This window comes from Protopterus annectens, chromosome 1.part2, assembly GCF_019279795.1.
Source record: "Protopterus annectens isolate FY-2018-M chromosome 1.part2, PAN1.0, whole genome shotgun sequence".
Lineage (NCBI taxonomy): Eukaryota > Metazoa > Chordata > Ceratodontiformes > Protopteridae > Protopterus > Protopterus annectens.
The window spans coordinates 1,202,542,895-1,202,563,103 of NC_056727.1; the positions used below are offsets into that span (position 1 = coordinate 1,202,542,895).

At 39.7% G+C, this 20,209-nt stretch overlaps 1 protein-coding gene across 1 annotated transcript in view; it reads right to left on the reverse strand.

Annotated features, from left to right (window-relative positions):
• LOC122792286 (uromodulin-like) overlaps positions 1 to 20,209 on the reverse strand; it is a 360,676-nt gene that overhangs the window by 148,585 nt on the left and 191,882 nt on the right. Inside the window, exon 9 of the mRNA XM_044060058.1 lies at positions 6,072 to 6,229. Within this exon, the coding sequence (XP_043915993.1) occupies positions 6,072 to 6,229 (158 nt within the window). The remainder of the gene's footprint in view (positions 1 to 6,071; positions 6,230 to 20,209) is intronic.

The window sequence follows — 20,209 nt, forward strand, 5'->3', positions numbered from 1 at the left end:
TGGAATCGGGCCTTGTATTGTTGATAGCTCAAGGCTAGGTTTTCATCTATATCCTCAATCATAATGGACATTCTGTGATTAGTAAGAAGTTTTTTTCCTGGTCTTTTTTTTTTTTTTTTTTATTTTTTTTATCTAAAATGCAGAAAAGATCCCCATAGTTTATGTACTCTTCCATGATGTGTGTGTTTTATACTGTTATTATTTACCAAGAAGGTATTATTTCATAGGATGTAGATTCAGCTTTAGTTTAGCTTTTTTTATTTTAATTCACTTGACATTGAAGCATTTAGCTGTAATAGAAAAGATGAGGGTCATCATCTATCTGTATTGTGTTTGATTTAACATGGCAACAGGATTTTGGTGGTAAAAACAATTTCTTCTGCATTGCTAATTATATTAACATTCTTTGTCTTGTTTACCCTTAATGGGAATACACTGTCGATAGGTTTTTGTGACTCTGTGAATGAAGAAAGTAAATGAACAAAACAGGATGTCATGTGAAAGGTGAAAAGTGTGAAATATATACAGCAAGACTTCTTTATGCTTGGAAAAGTGGTATTAGATATCGGACTGGTATGTTGAAGCTGAAACAGGGTAGCTAGCAAAGGATGTAAGAATAACAGTGGCTAAAGTTAGACAGGGTATTATGTGAAAATTAAAGAACGTAAAACCAAGGGCATACAAACCCAAAAAAGCAGATTATAAATCAAGCAGAGTTAGTACATCAAACAGAATTTAATAGGAAAAAGAGGCACAGTTAGAAATGAATACACACACAGAGGAATAAATAAAAAGCCTTCTAGCTTATCAGTGGGAGTGGTAAGCATTAGGTAGACTATCTACTACAAGAGGAATGGTTCCTGGCCCAGAAATTGTAGCTAATGGCCATTTGGGCAGTTTTTTTCCATCTCTTTCAACTTTCTAGTTTAAAAGCCACACTTGCACTTGTTTCCCACCTTTCCTGCAACTAGCATAGTCCGGTTACAAAGTTGGTGTATCCAGGATTGTTGGTAAGCTTCTGAGCCCCCCAAGCCTTTCTGTGTTGGAGGAAAGCCTTCAAGCTTATTAGTGGGAGTGGTAAGCATTAGGTAGCCTATCTACCACAAGAGGAGTGGTTTCTGGCCTAGAAATTGTAGCTATTGACCATTTGGGCAGTTTTTTTCCATCCCTTTCAACTTTCTAGTTTAAAAAGATGCACTTGCACTTGTTCCCACCTTTCCTGTAACTAGCCTAGTCCAGATACAGAGTTGCTGTATCCAGGACTATTGGTAAGCTTCTGAGCCCTGCAAGCCTTTCTGTGTTGGAGGAAAGCCTTCTAGCTTATCAGTGGGAGTGGTAAGCACTAGGTAGCCTGTCTAGCACAAGAGGAGTTGTTCTTGGCCCAGAAATTTTAGTTTATTGACCATTTGGGCAGTTTGTCCGTCTCTTTCAACCTTCTGGTTTAAAAGACCACATCTGCGCTTGTTTTCCATCTTTCCTGTAACTGACTTACTGGGAAGCACTAGAAAGCCTTAAACTGATACAAGCCTTCTAGCTTAGAAGAGACACTTTAGAGTGATTATCAGTTTTCTGTATTTTATTGCTGTACTTAACTGTTTTCTTCCAAAATGTCGATTTTTCCAGCGTTTATTGTGATTTAAAAGCTTGCTTTTTCACATACTGTACTTATTTGACTGCCTGCACTTTTAAAAAAATCATTTTTGTTTGAATAATTTGTTTAACTGTTGTAGGCTACACACTAAAGTGTGATAGCCATTTTTGATCGTTTGTAGTAATTTAAAGTTGTTTTAAGTGTATTTTTTACTGTTTTTGCCTTATCTTTAAAAAAAAAACAAAAAAATGAAAACAATTCCTTGTTTCCCACCTTTCTAAGCTAGTATAGTCCAGTTTTCAGGCTAGTGCAATCACAGCCCTTAAGGCGAAATAACATACCTAACACACTAGTAAAAGGTGACACTATAGTCAAGTACACTGACGTCCCACTCACTAGGCTTGACAAGGGGAAGATTACTGTTAGCTGCCTGTCCGGAGCCAGAATCCACCACATAACACAAGCACTAATGTCACTCCAGAACAAGTACAAATATGACTCTGTCATTGTTCATGTTGGTGTAAATGACCTGAGATGTACCTCCCTGGACTACATGAAAAGAGACATGGAAGAGCTCTCTGATCATGTAGCCCAGGCGAGTATGACCTTGACCCTGAGTAGCATACTACCTCCACCAAGAATAATACCTCAGTATAAAGAAAAAAATATCAATTTCAACAATTGGCTAAGCTTCTGGTGTCATTCAAAGGGAATCCAGTGTCTGTCAACCTGGGACAACATGCTCAACAAGCCGCGTTGCTTTGCAAGAGATGGCTTGCACCTGTCACCCCTAGGCTTTCAAATACTGGCCAAGGCTCTTGCTGCCCCCATAGTGCCTTTTTTAGGCAAGGCTCAAAAGTCAAACCCACCCACGTCCGTAAACAGCACAATTAACAAAAAACTGAGGGTTATGCTACTCAGCGCCAGGAGTTTAAATCTCAAAATGTATGTGCTCAAAGCACTCCTCAGTATGGAGAACGTCGACATCTGTGCAGTAACTGAAACATGGTGCAAGGCTCCAGAGAGCACCCCAGCACTACTGGGCTACAACCAGAAAAACAGCAGCTCTGGGAATAAAACGAAAGGAGTTGACTGTATCAGTCCAATTTGGTTTTTGAAGTCAAGCATAAAAACAGATCCAAAGCCAGGAAATATAAATCACATAAACGCCTTTTATTCTACCAGTACTAATCTATTCTTGGTTGTAATATGTTTTTGTGAAAGGGCATTAATAGTTTTGTATGACTTTTAGGTTAGAAGAAAGCTTCTGATTAAATATTCATGAATGTTGAGATCTGATAGGTTGTTTTTAAACTAATTTATTTGAATAAATGATGGTTTTAATTAAGTAATTAATGTAAATAGGTATATAAATGGATGTTAAGGGAGTGTGTTTTTTGTTACATCTGATGAAGTCACTTTGTGTGGAAGGACGAAAACGTACTGGTAGAATAAAAGGCGTTTATGTGATTTATATTTCCTGGCTTTGGATCTGTTTTTATGCTTGACTTCGTACACCAAATTGGACTGATACAGTCAACTCCTTTCGTTTTATTCCCAGAGCTGCTGTTTTTCTGGTTATTGGTCTTTTTGCTGGGAGTTGCCTTCGTTTTTTACTACTGGGCTACAACTCATACCACAAGTTTTGGCCACAGAATACGGACCGAAACACGAAAGGAGGAGGTGTATCCATATTCATCAAGGATACCTAAACCTCCAGGTTAGTGGTGCAGCATGATACCTCTGAGATCATCCATGTGCAACTAACATCGGGCAAATCTGCAATGCAAATTGTGGCCTGCTACAGATCACCCTCCATGACCCAGGACCACCACTCCGCCTTTCTGGAGACACTGGAAAACATGAAGGTCCTACCGAACACCCTGATATTAGCCAATTTCACTTACTCTACCATTAACTGGGAAAACTACTTGATTACAAACTCTCAGGCCCAGCGCTTCCTGGAATTCATCAACTCAAATGCCTTGGATCAGCTGGTAAACTCCCCTACCAGAGGTGAAAACATATTGGACCTGGTCATCACCAACATGGGCGACAGGTGTTCCACACAGGAGGTCAACCCGTCACTGGTTAGATCAGACCATAAACTAATCACTCTGGATGTCCACACCCCACCATCACCCCCAACTAAGGAAACCACAGTAAAAAACTTTTCTAAAGCAAACTTCACCTTACTTAAGACAGAGGCTGTAAGTTTCACAGCCCCCACGCTAAAGGATAACACTGCCCATGATGCAGAAACCTTTACAAATGCACTCTATAAGCACCTACAAGGATGCATGGATCATGCCATTCCTAGCAAAACCAAGACTCACTCCTCTAAGAGAAGGAAACCAGTCTGGTGGCCCCCTGCCATAAACAGGCTATACAACAGAAGGAGGAAACTAGTTCAGAAAAAAAGCAAATCCCAAGAAGGAAAGACATCCGTGATCTGTATCAGTAAGAAACTAAGGTCCCTCATAAAATCATCCAAGGCTAACTTCGAAAGAAAAATAGCCAAGGATTCAAAAGATAACCACAAAGCCTTCTTTAGCTATGTTAAGAAGTGGCAACTCGCAGATATGCACTGATTTAGTGCAAAATAGCACAAAATATACTGAACTTACTGATATTGCCAGCATCCTGGCAGATAGATTCAGTGCAAACCTCACCCCCAAAAGGGCCCACAACAATACCAGAAAGTATAGTGTCTGAGAAATCACAGATGCACAGGTGAAAACACCCCTTTCAAAAGTCAAAAACACAGTGTCAATGGGGCCAGATGGTGTCCCAGGCTGCGTGTTGCACAGACTACAGAACGAACTAACCCCGACCTAAACATGCTGTTCAGCCTCAGCCTCTCCACAGGCTATGTGCCCAAAGAATGGCGCACAGCAACGGTTATTCTGCTCCACAAAGGAGGGGCCACAACTGACCCTGGGAACTATCGCCCCCATAAGCCTGACTAGCCTGGTCTGCAAGGCTATGGAGAGCATCATCATTGAACTCATTAACAAAGACATTGGGAACCTCCAAACACATGAACCAACCCAGTTCAGCTTTGTTAAGGGCAGATCATGCCTACTAAACCTGGCTGACTTCTTAGAGACAATCACCAAGGCCATAGACAAGGGAAAGGTGGTTCACACAGCCTACCTTGACCTCGCCAAGGCTTTCAACACTCACCAGCCTGAACATAAACCCCTACATCACAAGATGGGTTGCCAACTGGCTTACAGGCAGAACTCACACGGTAAGAATAGCAGGCTCCAGGTTCAACTCTAAGCCAGTCACAAGTGGTGTCCCACAAGACTCGGTCCTGAGACCCCTACTGCTGGCATATACTTCTCAGAAGTACAGGCAAACACAGGAGGACTATGACTAACCAAGTTTGCCGATGACTACTAACTGGGAGCCATAATTGACTTTCCGTCTGACATGGACATCCTCCAAAAGGGCCTTACTGAGATGGACACCTGGTGTCAAAGTCATGGCCTCAAGCTAAATGTCAAAAAATGCATAGTCATCCCATTTGGGAAAAACAAAAACCCCCGAATTACCACATAGGTGGCAGCCCTCTTAATATAGAAGAGGTAATAAGAGATCTGAGGACCTAGGTAGATAGTAAACTCTCCTTTGACAATCATATCGCCAAAGTAGTTAGGAAATCCTTTTATGTGGCCCATCTAATTACTAAAGGGTTTGCATATAGGAATAAAGAGGTTATAATGTCCCTCTTCTCATCACTCATCCGACCCATCATAGAGTACAATGCCCCATTTGGGATGTACCTCACAAGACACTTCCAACAGCTGGAAAGACAACAAAAGTACCTCACCAAGAGGATTACTGGCCTCAAACATATGTCCCATGCAGCCCGACTGAAAAATACTCCAGCTGTACTCAGTGGCATATCACTTACTCAGAGGTGAGTTCTGCCTGACTTACAAAGCCATGTCCAACTCAGAATTGATGGACATGCTCCACCTAAAGAAATCCACATCACTGTGAGCCACATGCTCTAGTGAGCTAAACCTCACCACAACAATAAATAGAACATGCTGGAGGGATAGATTCCTGTCACAGAGACTCCCCATACTTTGGAACAAAATTCCTAACTACATTAGGCAGATCCCCTCACTAACACTCTTCAAGAGAAACCATGATGAGTGGATGGGTAACAGAAAATACATCCCTGGGATCACTTCATTGGCTCTGCTTGACAGAGGCTCAGTCAATTAATGAATGGGGAGGCGAAAGCCAATGCACTCTGGCTAGACTTATAAATGCCCTTGGGCAGATAGCCTAGTACCTACCTATGAACCTATGAACCTATAATAATCTTAAAAAATAAGACATGATGCATTAAATAGGAAAGCACTGTAATCAAAGCATTCCACAAATGGCAGCAAAGTTGAACAGTGGGACAATATCTTAAATACAGGAAAGCTCTTTGCATTTGCCTAAATGAAATACATACGCTGTTGCTTGAGTGGGGTTTATGGCAAGATCCAGACTCAGCTCCAAATTCATAGGGTAGTTGCAGGTAAATGTGACATTTTTAGGCGCTGCAGTGATAACAACTGAAACAGCTGGGTCGATATACATGACATTGGAGAATGACAAACTCCCATCGCTCTGAAAGAAAAAACAAATAACAGAAATGAAAGGAAATATCAAATATTTAGGCAATAGAATACTGTCAAGGCAATGATATAGTAAAATTACTTTTCGGTGACTGTTTCTATATATTCTTATTTTATATTGTACCCTGTATGCTTAAAGAAGTTAAGGTGATATCATTACAGTTGTTATTATTAATTCTCAGTCAGAATGATGAAGGCAAGGAGACCTAACAGGACCAAGGAAAGTTTTGGGCATTTTTATTGGTTTACACTCACCTTAAGAAAGCAATTTTGCACCACTTTTCTGAAATTGCATTTTACTTTCAGTTGGGGCCATAAGACTATTATAGACCTCAGTAGAACATCATACCTGTTCATTGGAGCTCCTGTTCTGTGCTCCATAGTGTGGCTTAAAATCCTCAAGAGTCCCATTTCACCTTAGGTCACCTCTGGGTGCGACAGACATACAAGCAGTTTTATGAGAATAAACAAGCCAGAATGGTGTAGGCATCTGGCTTTTGAGTATATAAAACAAATCACAGAATGATATTGAACATTTTTTTTTGCTGAACACATCTTCAAAAATATTGCTATTAGCAGAGAAAGTAAACACTTTCCCCAGGTGGCATTCCCTGGCAAAGCCCTCTAATTGTAATTATTTATCATCTCAGAGGTCATTTGTAGTTAGCAAAAAAGGAATCCCATTCCCCATGCCCTGGCTACATCAAAGTACAGACATAATGTTTAGATGGATTCAACACAATTAGTAATCCTTCAAAGGAAACACATTTATATGGCTGATGCAATGACCACATACAAAAGTTCATCTCATTGAACTGTATATCCTGGTGTAATACAAAACAGTTTCAGTTTGTAACTGCAAAATAACTTGCATAAAACTCTGTGTATGTAATCATTAATATCTGCACATTAAGCAGAGTAAAAAGGGCAAATGTTCAAATAACATTCCAATACATATCATGATAGATGAATGTGCTTAGCTACCAGCTGCAATTTTGTGTAACAAAGACTAACATGGAGATTGAGAGACATCACATCTGTAATTTAGACCAAGCCAAGACTGTTTGCTCTACCTGTGTGACAAGCCTCGAGGTTCCTTAACTGTGCTTCTGGTAAGGCACGTGAGCATGGTGTGCAGCTCCTTGTTGTGGCTGCAGTAGGGATCCACAGAAAGATCATGCAGAACCAAGCTGTGGCTAAAGTGAAGTACAAACAGCTGAAGTAAACATCTAGCAAGCACAAGCGTCAAGGGTAGTCATTGCAAAACTGTGAACACAACTGGTAATGCCTGTGTGCTGACATATTTTGCAACACAAGGACATATACATGGAGAGAAGGTTTTTATGGAGGATAGTAAGGAAAATATAACTAAGACAGGAGGGTAGAAGAGGTAGCCACATAAATAAAAATATAATGTACACAAGACTGGAAATGGAGGTGATGACATGGTCAGAGATGCAAAATGCAATGGAGACGGGGGTAAGAGGCACACACACAGATATTACTCTCAAGTAATTGAAGTTAAAAAGATAAAAAATACAAGATAGGTGAGGTACAGAAAAGTAACAAGATTTATCAAGAAGAAAACAGTTATGATATCAGCAGAGTATGATCACTGTGCCTGTGCTGCAATGCTAATATCAGAAAAAATAGCCATACAACCCTAAGCTCTATTTACTGACGCTCTACCAATCACTACGTTTACAAGCTGAGCAATATCAGTAGTCACAGTGAAGCTGTCAGTGAAGCGCATAGCAGTTTGACTGTTACACATTTGCAGAATTGAAGCATGAAAGCCAGAAAAAGCATTCACTCTGAGGGAATTTAAACCCTCATCTCTTTGTATTTGCTTTTCACATCATTTACAAACTGATACATGGAAGCAGTCACCCTGAAGATGTCAGTCAAACACACAGCAGGTGGTTTTTAAATGCTTGCAGAATGGAAGCATAAAAGTCAGAAACAACATTCAATCCTGAGGGCATTTGAACCCTCAGCTCTTTTCTCTGACACTTTGCAAATCACTATGTTTACAAGCTGAACCATGAAAGCAGTCAAACTAAAGATGTCACCGAAGCACATAGCAGATGATTGTTACATATTTACAGAAAGAAAGCATGAAAGCCAGAAAAAAAAGCATTCCATGCTGAGGGGATTTGAATCCTTGGTCCCCTTTATTTATACTCTAAAAATCATTTAATTTACAAGCTAATCCATGGAAACAGTGATACTGGTGGCATGAACTTTACTCTGTTTCATATTTGTATGCTACTGTGCAATCCCACTCACCTCATTTGCAAGACTGAGGGCAGCCAATACTGATATACATAAAATATTACAGATTACATTAACCTAACTCTATCGTAAGCCTACTTACTCAAATTTGTTTCTCCATTTTTGAGAATATGCATCCTGTGCATCAGAAAAAGTTTGTGGTCAAGGGACAATGTGTAAGATTAGCCAGGATGATAATGAATGAAATAAAATATTCTCTTGAATGTTAGAAGTTAAGGAGTATGTTTAGTATGAGGGGGTACCAGGAACTTTTTGATGAATATAATTAGTTTATATTTAATGAAGTTAAGGAAAAAAGAAGGACCAGGTATTTTACACCCCTGCTGGGATGTGGAGTTGGTGTCTTACATAAATATAGTTGGGAGGTTATTAATCCCCAGATGTTTACCAAAGAATTTGTTTTAACATTTAATGCAATTTTTATATTTTAAATCTATAATTCAGAGGAACTGGAAATTCTTCAGGGTAAACTGGAAGTATTTGGAGATTGTAGGTGAAAAGCCAGCTATTGTATACAAGAAGGATTTGTGCTTTAAAACATTATTAGAGCACCCTGTCACAGTAAGTTGTTAAGGTAAAATGGTTAAATGTGGTCATTGTGTGCAGCGTCCATATATTGCTGAAGGGTCTGCCTTTCTGGTTGAGGGTTATGGTGAGGTTAGATTACATAACAGATTTTATTGTGGGAGCAAAGGGATATGTATATGGCCTGTTGCAAAATATGCAATGCATTTTACATTGGTAAGACTAATCTCAGTTTGAGGAAGAGAATTTCCCAACACCTTTATGATATAAAGAAGAAAGAAGATAGTAATGCATTGTATAAACATTTGGAACAAAATTTACTGTTATTGATCAGATTTGTTTGGGACAAAGAGGTGGAGTATTAGATGAGTTTTTGGAATACCAGGAGTTTTAAGTGGTAGTTGAGAACTAATGCCACTAAATATTCTGGTTTGACTGGAGCTACCTCTTTGGTATGTGTTTTAAAATTAAAACCAGTATATTTTATGATTTAAAATCCTTAGAATTGAAAAAAAAATCTTAAAATTGGAATATTTACTAAAGGGATTTTTATATATGTATTTATTAATTATAGTATTTATTACAGCAAATATTTATGGTGCTTTAATATAATGTTTTAATGTTTTACTGTGTGCGTATGTCATTTACTTTGCATTTTAACTTAATTACTTAGGAGTTCATTGGTTTCCATGGTTGTTGTTAATGCACTGATTGTAGGGAGGAGTTATAAGTATATAAAAGGTATATAAGTTTATGTTATTTTATTCTGAAGAAGTCTGTGAAACTAAGAAAGAAAGTGCTCTATAAAATTCTAACTAGTGAAAGTCAGCTCCAAAGTTGTTCACCTTAATTTGCGTTTTCTATAGTTTGTGTTAGTGTTTCATTCCTAGAAAAAGTTACTAGAATAAAATGTTTTGCATCAACATCCATTTCTAAAAGGTAAGAAGTACAAAACTCTAATGTCTGGAATTAATGACTATATGTAATCCTGAATAGTTTATCATCAATCAAATATCTTCCAAAGGACAGGGCAAAAATATGAGACAAAATCTGGGACATTCTATGAAAACAGGGACAATGACAGGTGTGCATTACTCCTTAATGAATTTAATAAAAATGATTTATCCCCTGTTGTTGCTTGATTACTTGATAACAATAGTCACTGATCTGGTGTGGCACGGTGCAATACTATTTGCTGATCAATATAAAACTAGCTTTACCATGGGGTTATGCTTATGTGTGTGCATGTTGGGGGGTGTTACAGTGTAAGGGAAACAAGTTGGCCATCATTTTGTTCACTTTCTGTCACAAACATAGTCAGCATCTTTGACATGTTTGTAACTATAGGGGGTTGTAGTGTTTAAAAAGTAAAACGATTGCCATGATTCCTGACATATGCCTGACACATATTAGGCGGCTATTTTTGGTGGTTTGGCAGAAGCAGGATATGTGTGTGAAAGCAACTGCTCATTGACATAGTAGACAGTGTGTAACAGTGTCATTTTACAGTGCTTTGCTCTGGTTGAGTTCTTGGCTGCATTGTTTTCTATGTAGTGTCCAGATGCCCTCGATGTTACTGTAAGGGTTTACCTATGTGATCAGGTTTTGTCCAGTACCCCAGAGCTGTATGTGAACTGGAGTTTCTTCAGTTTCTCTGAAGGTGAGAGTACATCATGTTTGTGCATCCTGAGATTGACTGGCTTGTCTGGGACAGTTTCAGTGTGTGTGTGTGTGTGTGTGTGTGTGTGTGTGTGTGTGTGTGTGTGTGTGTGTGTGTGTGTGTGTGTGTGTGTCTGTGTGTAAAATGAATCCTTCATTTTTATCTGTGGGCACATACAATTATGTAAGGCACATGCATACTTCTTCTGGGTCGCAGTAAGAAATGTAGTTAACAAGTAATTTTTTTTCAAAAGTAATGAATAAAACACATCACAGCACATTCACACCCTTAGAGCTGCTTTTAGGGGTCTGTTGACTGCCATACCCTAAGCTGAATAAATGGATTTTGAAATTAACTTAATGGTGGCTTCTGTCCTCAAATGCACCCATCCTAAAACCACCCCTGCTCAGAGGTGTGTAAGAGATGGAAAAAAAATAATCTGCATGGTATGTGGAACCAGGATGGGATAAAACAGGTTGGAATGCTGAAGGCTGTGTGTGTGTGTGTGTGTGTGTGTGTGTGTGTGTGTGTGTGTGTGTGTGTGTGTGTGTGTGTGTGTGTGCGCGCATGCGCACGTGTGTGTGTGTTTGTGAGAAATGGTAGACAGTAGGGCACCATGGAGCCCTTCACCTTGAACACCATTTCACTTAAGGCTGTCCTACATAAAGTTATTGTAAGGTGACATCTTTGCAACTAAGAAACAGTCACTGTGAATGTCCCTCTGTGAGATGGGCTAACTTGGTGTGACAACCAGTCCTGTTGTAATGTAAGAGCATAGTAGCTGCAGTTCAGTCTGTGTGCTGTACTCCTAAAACTTGATCTAAAATGTTGCTTACAAGGGGTGGCAATGATAGAGCAATACTTAGACTGAAGTGTCCAGGGGTCCCTCAAAATGCTAACACCTGCCCTGGGCGTGTTTATTTATTGGGTGAACCAGGTTAAAGGTTGGAGACTGGAGAATTGGAAAGAGATGAAAAGGGGAAGCAAGCAAAGGGTAGAAAGAAGGTGAACAAATAGGGAATGCACTGGACTTAGGCAGAGTAGGAAGGGAATACTTTTTTGTGGCATAGGTGCCCATTTTATAATTATCAAGTGAAGGTTCATTTCGGGAAGGAAGTAAGAAATGTAAAAGGAAGGTGAAGGGATTAGGTTAAGTAGCAGGTGAAGACACTCATGACTGACAGGGTGTGTGGTAAAACAATGAAGGAGGGGAAACACAGTAGTGAAAAAGAAATCAGACAAACAGGGGGGAGACAAAGGTAAGGGAGGACTGAACAACCAAAGGGGGTATGGACATGAAAGGGAGGGGGAGACCCAACTGGGGGATTGGATGGAGGTTTAACAGCTGCAGTTTCTGATATCTGATACCCAGTGGGAAATTACTTGCCACTCAGGGTATTCTTACCACTGAGCCCTATCTTAGATGATGGAGCCAGTACTGGGCAAGGATGCATCTTGAGTTGCTGGAGCAGGGTCTCCATTTGGCCAATTCAGGAATACCACCTCCTGTCTACAATATCCCCACAATGTATGCCAGCTGTCAATGGGTGACAAAGTTATCAGCTCCACTTGTACTGCCACAGGTGGGTACAAATGTCTAGCATCCAGTGCTATGCTACCATAATCAGGTGGTGCAGATAGGCAGGAGTTGTAGAGGCAACTGTGGCAGGCTGGGATCCAGATGTGCTGGGAGCTTCTGGTGATGCTGATGGTAGAGGTGCAGCTGCTACTACCTATGGGGAGTTCATCATGACTTGCCAGTGAGATGGTTGCAGGTCATTGTTCTGCTGCATTTAATAGTAAAAGAAATGGAGAAAAACAAAATAATAAAATAAATGTATTTAAGAGAGAGGATACAAATGGACCGTAATGTATTGCACTGGAGGCCCATGGGATATATGCAGATGACCCCTGTTTGAGCTAAATGGCATCAGAGTGCTCCTAACTTTTTACTTTTTAATTCTTTTTGGGTGCATTCAGGCCTGTGCATTACAGACAACCTGGCAGTTGGTGAAGTAATACCCTGTGCTTTCACATACCTCCTTCCCAGTTCACTAGGTGGAGTTTTTATTTCAATGAGTCCACTGGTTATGGCTCATAGTACCTTACCAAAATGGGTAGTACCATAGAAGTCCCATGTGGTGTTGGCTCACTCATCTGTGGCACAAGGGGATCACATATGCTCCTCCACATGCTGAAACAAGGCATCCAGAAACTAATGAAGTATTCTTGTGACAGATTCCTGAGATACCCCCACTGTGTATCCAGTAAGTTACCAAAGGAATCCTGTAGCTAATATATATATATATATATATATATATATATATATATATATATATATATATATATACAGACACATGTACACTAGTATCCACTGGGATAGGTACTCCATGACTCCCACTGAGCTGCTGACAAGGCTGGCACATTTCCACAATGTCTTGGATGGTATTCCTATCAACAAAGTACCAGTCCACAATGCTGGTTTGTGGAGGCCTTGAAATGTTAAACATGGTCAGATGACCCTGTAGTATTGGGCTGATGTCATGCACCATCATACATGGTAGTTGCAATAAAAGCTTGCTGCAGATACATGTTTGCAATCCCTAATAGACTTAGCTTGAACACGAGCAATCACCTGACTTTAAACATACAGCAGGCATAGCTCTGTTGCACAGCATTTAAATGTTTCTTAATGGCTTGCACCATCTTGTTTTGCCTTATTATCATACATGATGCCTCATTATACATTCATTAGCTTACAACATGATTGATAATGCTATTTGGGCTAGCCACATTGTGGAAATGTGTTTTCAGAATTGCACACACTCTGCACATGTCTGTTCATCATAGGTTCATAGGTTCATAGGTAGGTACTAGGCTATCTGTCCGAGGGCATTTATAAGCCTAGCCAGAGTGTGTCGGCTTTCACCGCCCCATTGATTAATTAACTGAGCCTCTGTCAAGCAGAGCCAATAAAGTGATCCCAGTGGTGTATTTTCTGTTAACCATCCACTCATCAAGGCTTCTCTTGAAGAGTGTTAGTGAGGGGCTCTGCCTAATGTAGTTAGAAATTTTGTTCCAAAGCATGGGGAGTCTCTGTGACAGGAATCTATCCCTCCAGCATGTTCTATTTATTGTTGTGGCGAGGTTTAGCTCACTAGAGCGTGTGGCTCGCAGTGACTTGGATTTCTTTAGGTGGAGCATGCCCATAAATTCTGAGTTGGACATGGCTTTGTAAGTCAGGCAGAGATCACCTCTGAGTAAGCGATATGCCACTGAGTACAGCCAGAGTTTTTTCAGTCGGGCTGCATAGGACATATGTTTGAGGCCAGTAATCCTCTTGGTGAGGTGCTTTTGTGGTCTTTCCAGCTGTTGTAAGTGTCTTGTGAGGTACATCCCAAACGGGGCATTGTACTCTATGATGGGTCTGATGAGTGACGAGTAAAGGGGCACTATAACCTCTTTATTTCTAGATGCAAACCCCTTAGTAATTAGATGAGCCACATAGAAGGATTTCCTAACTACTTTGGCAATATGATTGTCAAAGGAGAGAATAATATCTACCTGGGTCCTCAGATCTCTTATTACCTCTTCTGTATTAAGGGGGCTGCCCCCTATGTGGTAATTCGTGGGTGCTTTGTTTTTCCGAATGGGATGACAATGCATTTTTTGGCATTTAGCTTGAGGCCATTACTTTGCCACCAGGTGTCTGTCTCAATAAGACCTTTTTGAAGGATGTCCGTGTCAGCCGGAGAGTCAGTTATGGCTCCCAGTTTGCAGTCATCGGCGAACTTGGTTCGCCATAGTCCTCCTGTGTTTGCCTGTACTTCTGATAAATATATGCCAAACAGTAGGGGTCCCAGAACCGAGCCTTGTGGGACACCACTTGTGACTGGTTTAGAGTCGGACCTGGAGCTCGCTATTCTTACCGTATGAGTTCTGTCTGTAAGCCAGTTGGCAACCCATCTTGTGACAAAGTGGTTTATGTCCAGGCTGGTGAGTTTTTCTATAATACCCGAGTGAGGAATGGTGTCATGAAAATTCACTTGCCACAATACAGCAAAATTTTCCTGAATCCAGCCCTAAGTGCATCAGACTACCAATGAAATGCTGAAGTACAAACTGTACAATCAGCCTAGATGACTTTATAATTATATCAGGCATTGTACTCTTTGCACATATACCATGACAGAGATCAAAGCTATAATGCTATTTACTGACTTGGAATATTACAAAATATTACAAAAAAAATTACAAAATAGAAGTTTTGTTCCAGCTGAGTGACTTGTTTAAAATTCCATAATATATAAGCAAACATTATGAGAAGCAGACCATTAAAGCATAGGTTGTAGTTTATTTGCAGCTTGTTACTTTACCATTTAAATTAAACTCACACCGCAGCATGAAGCAATTATGGATAAATAATATAGTCAGCAGTTCAATTATAGAAAAAAAGAAAATACACAAGGAAGGCATGTCAGCAGACATAAGTTCCACCATGTTTTAACCATGAAAATAGGTCCTGAGTAAGACAAACTTAAGACACATTCAGATATATAGATATACCTCCCCAAACTATTTACATGCACGTGCTGATCTGCTATGTATCCTAAACGTAAAACAGGCCATTGGTCACTGCCTGAAGTGCCCTCGTACTGCACTGCAACAAATCATGATTTGCACTACTATAGTCAAGTTCTGCAGTCCTGCCCAGAGGACCTGCAGAAACATTTCACAATGCATGAAAAAAGCTATGGTTCTGTTAAAAATACAAATATGCAGATCAGTGAAAGCATTACTGGATTATATTACTGCTCTGTATTGCAAATCCTATGTTATGATTTGTTTGTAAGATGTTCCTTTCATTTTTTTTTGTTGTTTGAAAGTGTGCGCGTTAGATATTTTTTATATCTATGTGAAATCAGGTTTAATTGTATGGACTGAATTCATTGTATACAGTTTCGTTTGTTGAGACAACTCAGTTGTGTATTCAACCTACTTAGTGTTCTACAAATTGGACATATTGTTTATGATTTATGTTTCCAGTGCTGAAATAAGATTTTTTTTGACACACTCAATCAGTCAATCAATCAATCAGTCAAAAAGTCAATCATTGGTTCACTCCTGCTCAAGCAAAACAGATGATTGCCCAACTCTGCCGTGTGCCTTTTGGGTGTGTCTCACCCTTCCTCAATCTAGTGTAACCATGGAAGTGGTATATGTAAGTTCTGCGGTGAGAAGTTGTTCCCCCATGTGCCCTTCAGAAAATACTTGTTTTGAAGTTCCCTATTACTTTATATAAAATAAGCAGCTTTTAAGGATTGGTGGGTGAGAACATGCAGTGCGAGGGACTTGGTTTTATTCTTCCATAACAAAAGTGACTGACCACTGTTTAGTCAGTGCTGTTTACTGCCATTTTAACAAATGGAGCCTTGAACATGATCCACCATGACTTAATGTTGCAAGTCTCTTAGAACACAGTTGAAGTCTTCTCAAGGTTAGATGAAGTCATCTTGAACTGAACCCTCTGTCAGATGTTTCCAAACCACTTACACTGCTTGTTTGTATCTCTTAGATCTACTGGACTGATATATTGTCTGGCAAATTCAACTTGCTACGAGGTGGGGATCAGTTGACAGGTACACCCTTTCTATACCAGAGTGCCTGGAGTATAGGGCTGCAGGTATTATGGGCATAATCACATATTTAATTTGCTTCCTTTGGTCCAAGGTGGTCTGGCATCATGTATCCTTATGTGTTTCTTAGTTCTCAAAGTGTGCTTGCAATGGAGAATATGTTCTATGCAGAGAATTCTAATAACAATACACCCCTCAGATTACAACTTGAAGCTGCTTCCCCTGTCACACCACTTCAGGTGTCTTTGTGCTTTGTCAACTGAACAATAAAGTCTCCATGTAAGGCTGTGTAGCTTTAGGTGATACCATGCCTAGCACCTCACCAGACTTCTCCAAATCAGGCTAAATACTTTATCAGTCTTTGGTACATAGATCTAAACAACAACCAGAGTTCTTTATCCTGCAACTCAGTAACAGTGAGACAAACTCCTCATCAACTCAACTTATAGTATTTCTTTACGCTGGCATGACATAGGAAATGACAAAATGACATGCTGTTTTTTTTCATGTATGCCACTACATGTGATCATCATATTTTGTCTCTATTACTTCTTGAGTGATTTTCACTTTATGTAATGTCTTAAGCACTTTCATTGTATGCCACAGCTTAATTCATTCACTGGAAGTAGCAATATTAAAATATCAGTTAGTATGCACACTAACAGCGCACACACACACACACACACACACACGCACACACGCACACACACACACACGCACACGCACACACGCACACGCACACGCACACACACACACACACACACACACACACACACACACACACACGCACACACGCACACGCACACGCACACACACACACACACACACACACACACACACACACACACACACACGCACACACACACACACCAATAAATATGTGCATACAATTTCATGCACAAGCATTTTACTTTTTTATTATTGCATACTTTTTCCTAATGAAGGTCAAATGGTACACCTAAAATTTCAGACTCTCAATCTGCACTATGAAGCAGCCATGAAACAACTGTCACCTCCATTGCTCAACTGACAGATGTGTGATTTAGAAAGAAACCTGCCAAGCTAATGGCCATTGCTTGTTGTGCAGCAGTAGGACTGAACAGTGCAGATCATATCAGTGCTATGTACTATCCATTTCTATTATCCAGTGTTCTGACAGATGATGGCGGTGTTGGGAAACATATACCCATGGACTGACAGAGTGCACAGCATGGCAGAACTTTATGCCTTGTATTTCTGTTGTTTTACTTATTTATACTTTATTGGGAAAGTACTTGAGGACTCATACCACAGTAATCGAGCACATAACGCAACAGTAGGTATCCAACACTGGAAGAGCACACACTCATGAGGGAGTTCATTATGGTACACACATTTCCCAGTGGAGAAATCTGATTATCTTGGATTGAAAGAGTCATTGAAGTTTTTGAGGGAAGTATTTGCATTCAACATAGAATACACAGGGCCACAACTGGTGAGCCCTTACGGGAGAGTGCAAGATACTGCATGGGGTTTACAACATATTATCTTATTTACACTATATTCCAAGCATATATAAATCATGCCAATGAAATTCATCGTAGTACACTGGCCACACAGCATCACAACCTGCAAGCTATAAATTAAAAGAGTGCATCAGATGCTTAGGAGGTGTTGCAGTTGTGCAATACATATGGCTGTATAACAGGGCAGCATTTTGTGTCCTACTGATGAATAGTACACTAGACACAGGACAGTTATGCATTATGCAGGTGAACATGACTCTGCAGCAAAGTGTATACTCCACCTCAGTCACATGGTACATCCTCACACAGTATTATATCTGGGATAATATAAATAAAAAACACTGAAAAATAAAAAAATGACAATACTTTAGTGTGACAATACTTTTATCTCATATCTTCTCCCCTTTTCTTTTTAATATATCTAAGATCATAACTGTATTGTGCTGTATAAAGAAAACAGTGGTATACAGTGTGCTACACCAGCAGTTTAGCTCTGAAACGTACTGAACAATGCTCTACCCATTAAGCATTCCTGCATACTCCTTGATATTTGTTTCTCCTTTGCGTTTCATACTCTGTGACTTCACTCACTAAAGCACAGAATCCCGCCAAGGTAGGCCTTGCTATTTGACTGAAAAGATGTCACTACATCTCCAGCAGTACATCAGTGTATGGGAGATACTGGCGAACTCTGAACCCTAAAATGTTTCTCTGTTTGCTTTGTAGCTTATAAAGTTGGTTAGTTTCACTGCCATTCTGACATCTCTGGCATTTTCTGGGAGTAAATATTTCCTAGCAACAGTATGCTTGTACAGCTGATGTGACAGGAGCTGTGTAACTAACTAACGTATCAATCTTTTCTTTTAATTTCCTTTTTAAGGGGGTATTATGCCCCCCACCATTAATCTTCCATACTCTACATTTTATAAAAGGAAAACATTGTTGGTGCGAGGGGAATGTTAAGGAGGATGGCAACCGTACTTGTAAATAAAATTAACACATTGTCTGCATATCAATATGTTCTTCTTATCCAAGCTATTGATCTATCTGCCTACCTTCCTGTCTACCTGTCTATCTACCCATGTGTCTCCAGATATTTATCTAGTTAAATTTACAAAATAAAGTTGGACCTCAAGTGGGGAGACAGACAAATAAAAAAATAAAATAAAAATAAAATAAAAACAATGTTAGCCAGCTGTCTGCTTTTGTAAACCATTCACTTACGATTCTGGACCTGCACGCACTCAAGTTCCAGTGTTCGCCCTTACAGCTGGAGTGTGTTTGTTTATGCATGTGCTTGCATGTATTTGTATGTAAATGTGTTTGTGCAGGATGTCCTTATTGTGATTCATACGTAAGAGCACTGCACCCAAGTTTCATCAGTTAGCTTTAGTTCTCACAGCTGACAGGATGCAATGCATGAATCCTACTGCTGTGTATGTCACACTGATGGACTCATGATTGTGAGGTAGAATGACATGGCCTGTAAAGGCTCTCCCTGTGCATCAGGTTAGTGTGACTGGCATACAGAAGCACTGCACGTTGTATATTCTAACAGGATACTGAGTATCTGACAATAGGATGGTGCTTTGGGAAGGGTGCAGCATGACTTGTAATGCAAACAACAGTCAGGTGCTGTGCACCCTACATCAGCTTGGACACAACACAGGAGATAGGGAAATTGAATGTTGTTCTGCTCATAATATGATTTGTTGCCTGTGAGATATGCCAATGTTATTACATGGGGAAGACTAATTGTTGTCTTAAAGTTTGGATTAGAGAGCATGTTTATAGTATTAATAGAAGTGATATCAGGAATGCATTATTTAAAAATGTGGTTACTACAGGCAGCACACATACGTTTAAGTTCTTGGGTCTTAAATTATATAGCATTAATATAAGGGAAGATGATATAAAAACTCATACAGAATGTTTGGAAACTAAATGGATAATGTTGCAAACTACTAGAGGTAGAGGTCTAAGTGAGTATACCCCTTTAAGACCTATTTTAACGTCACGGGGTTTGAGACGTTGATTTTATGGTATTTAAATGTGGTGTTATTGATGTTTTATTAGATCTGATGACACACCCAGAGTAGGTGTGAAAACACTCATTTCTTTTACTTTTTTGTTTTTGTATAGCAATCTGCTGATTAAAAGTAAGTTTTTATACCCTTGGTGCTCAGCTGGTTCTTCCAATTGTTTGTCTTGACATTCTCTTTTCATTTTAACCACTTTATTTGCTCCTGAATTATTTTGTGGCCTTTTTCACTGGTATTATCAATACCACTTCTATTCTGTCACTGTCTCTCTCTTTGTATTTGTAGTAGCTGAGCCTCTAAAACTGCAGA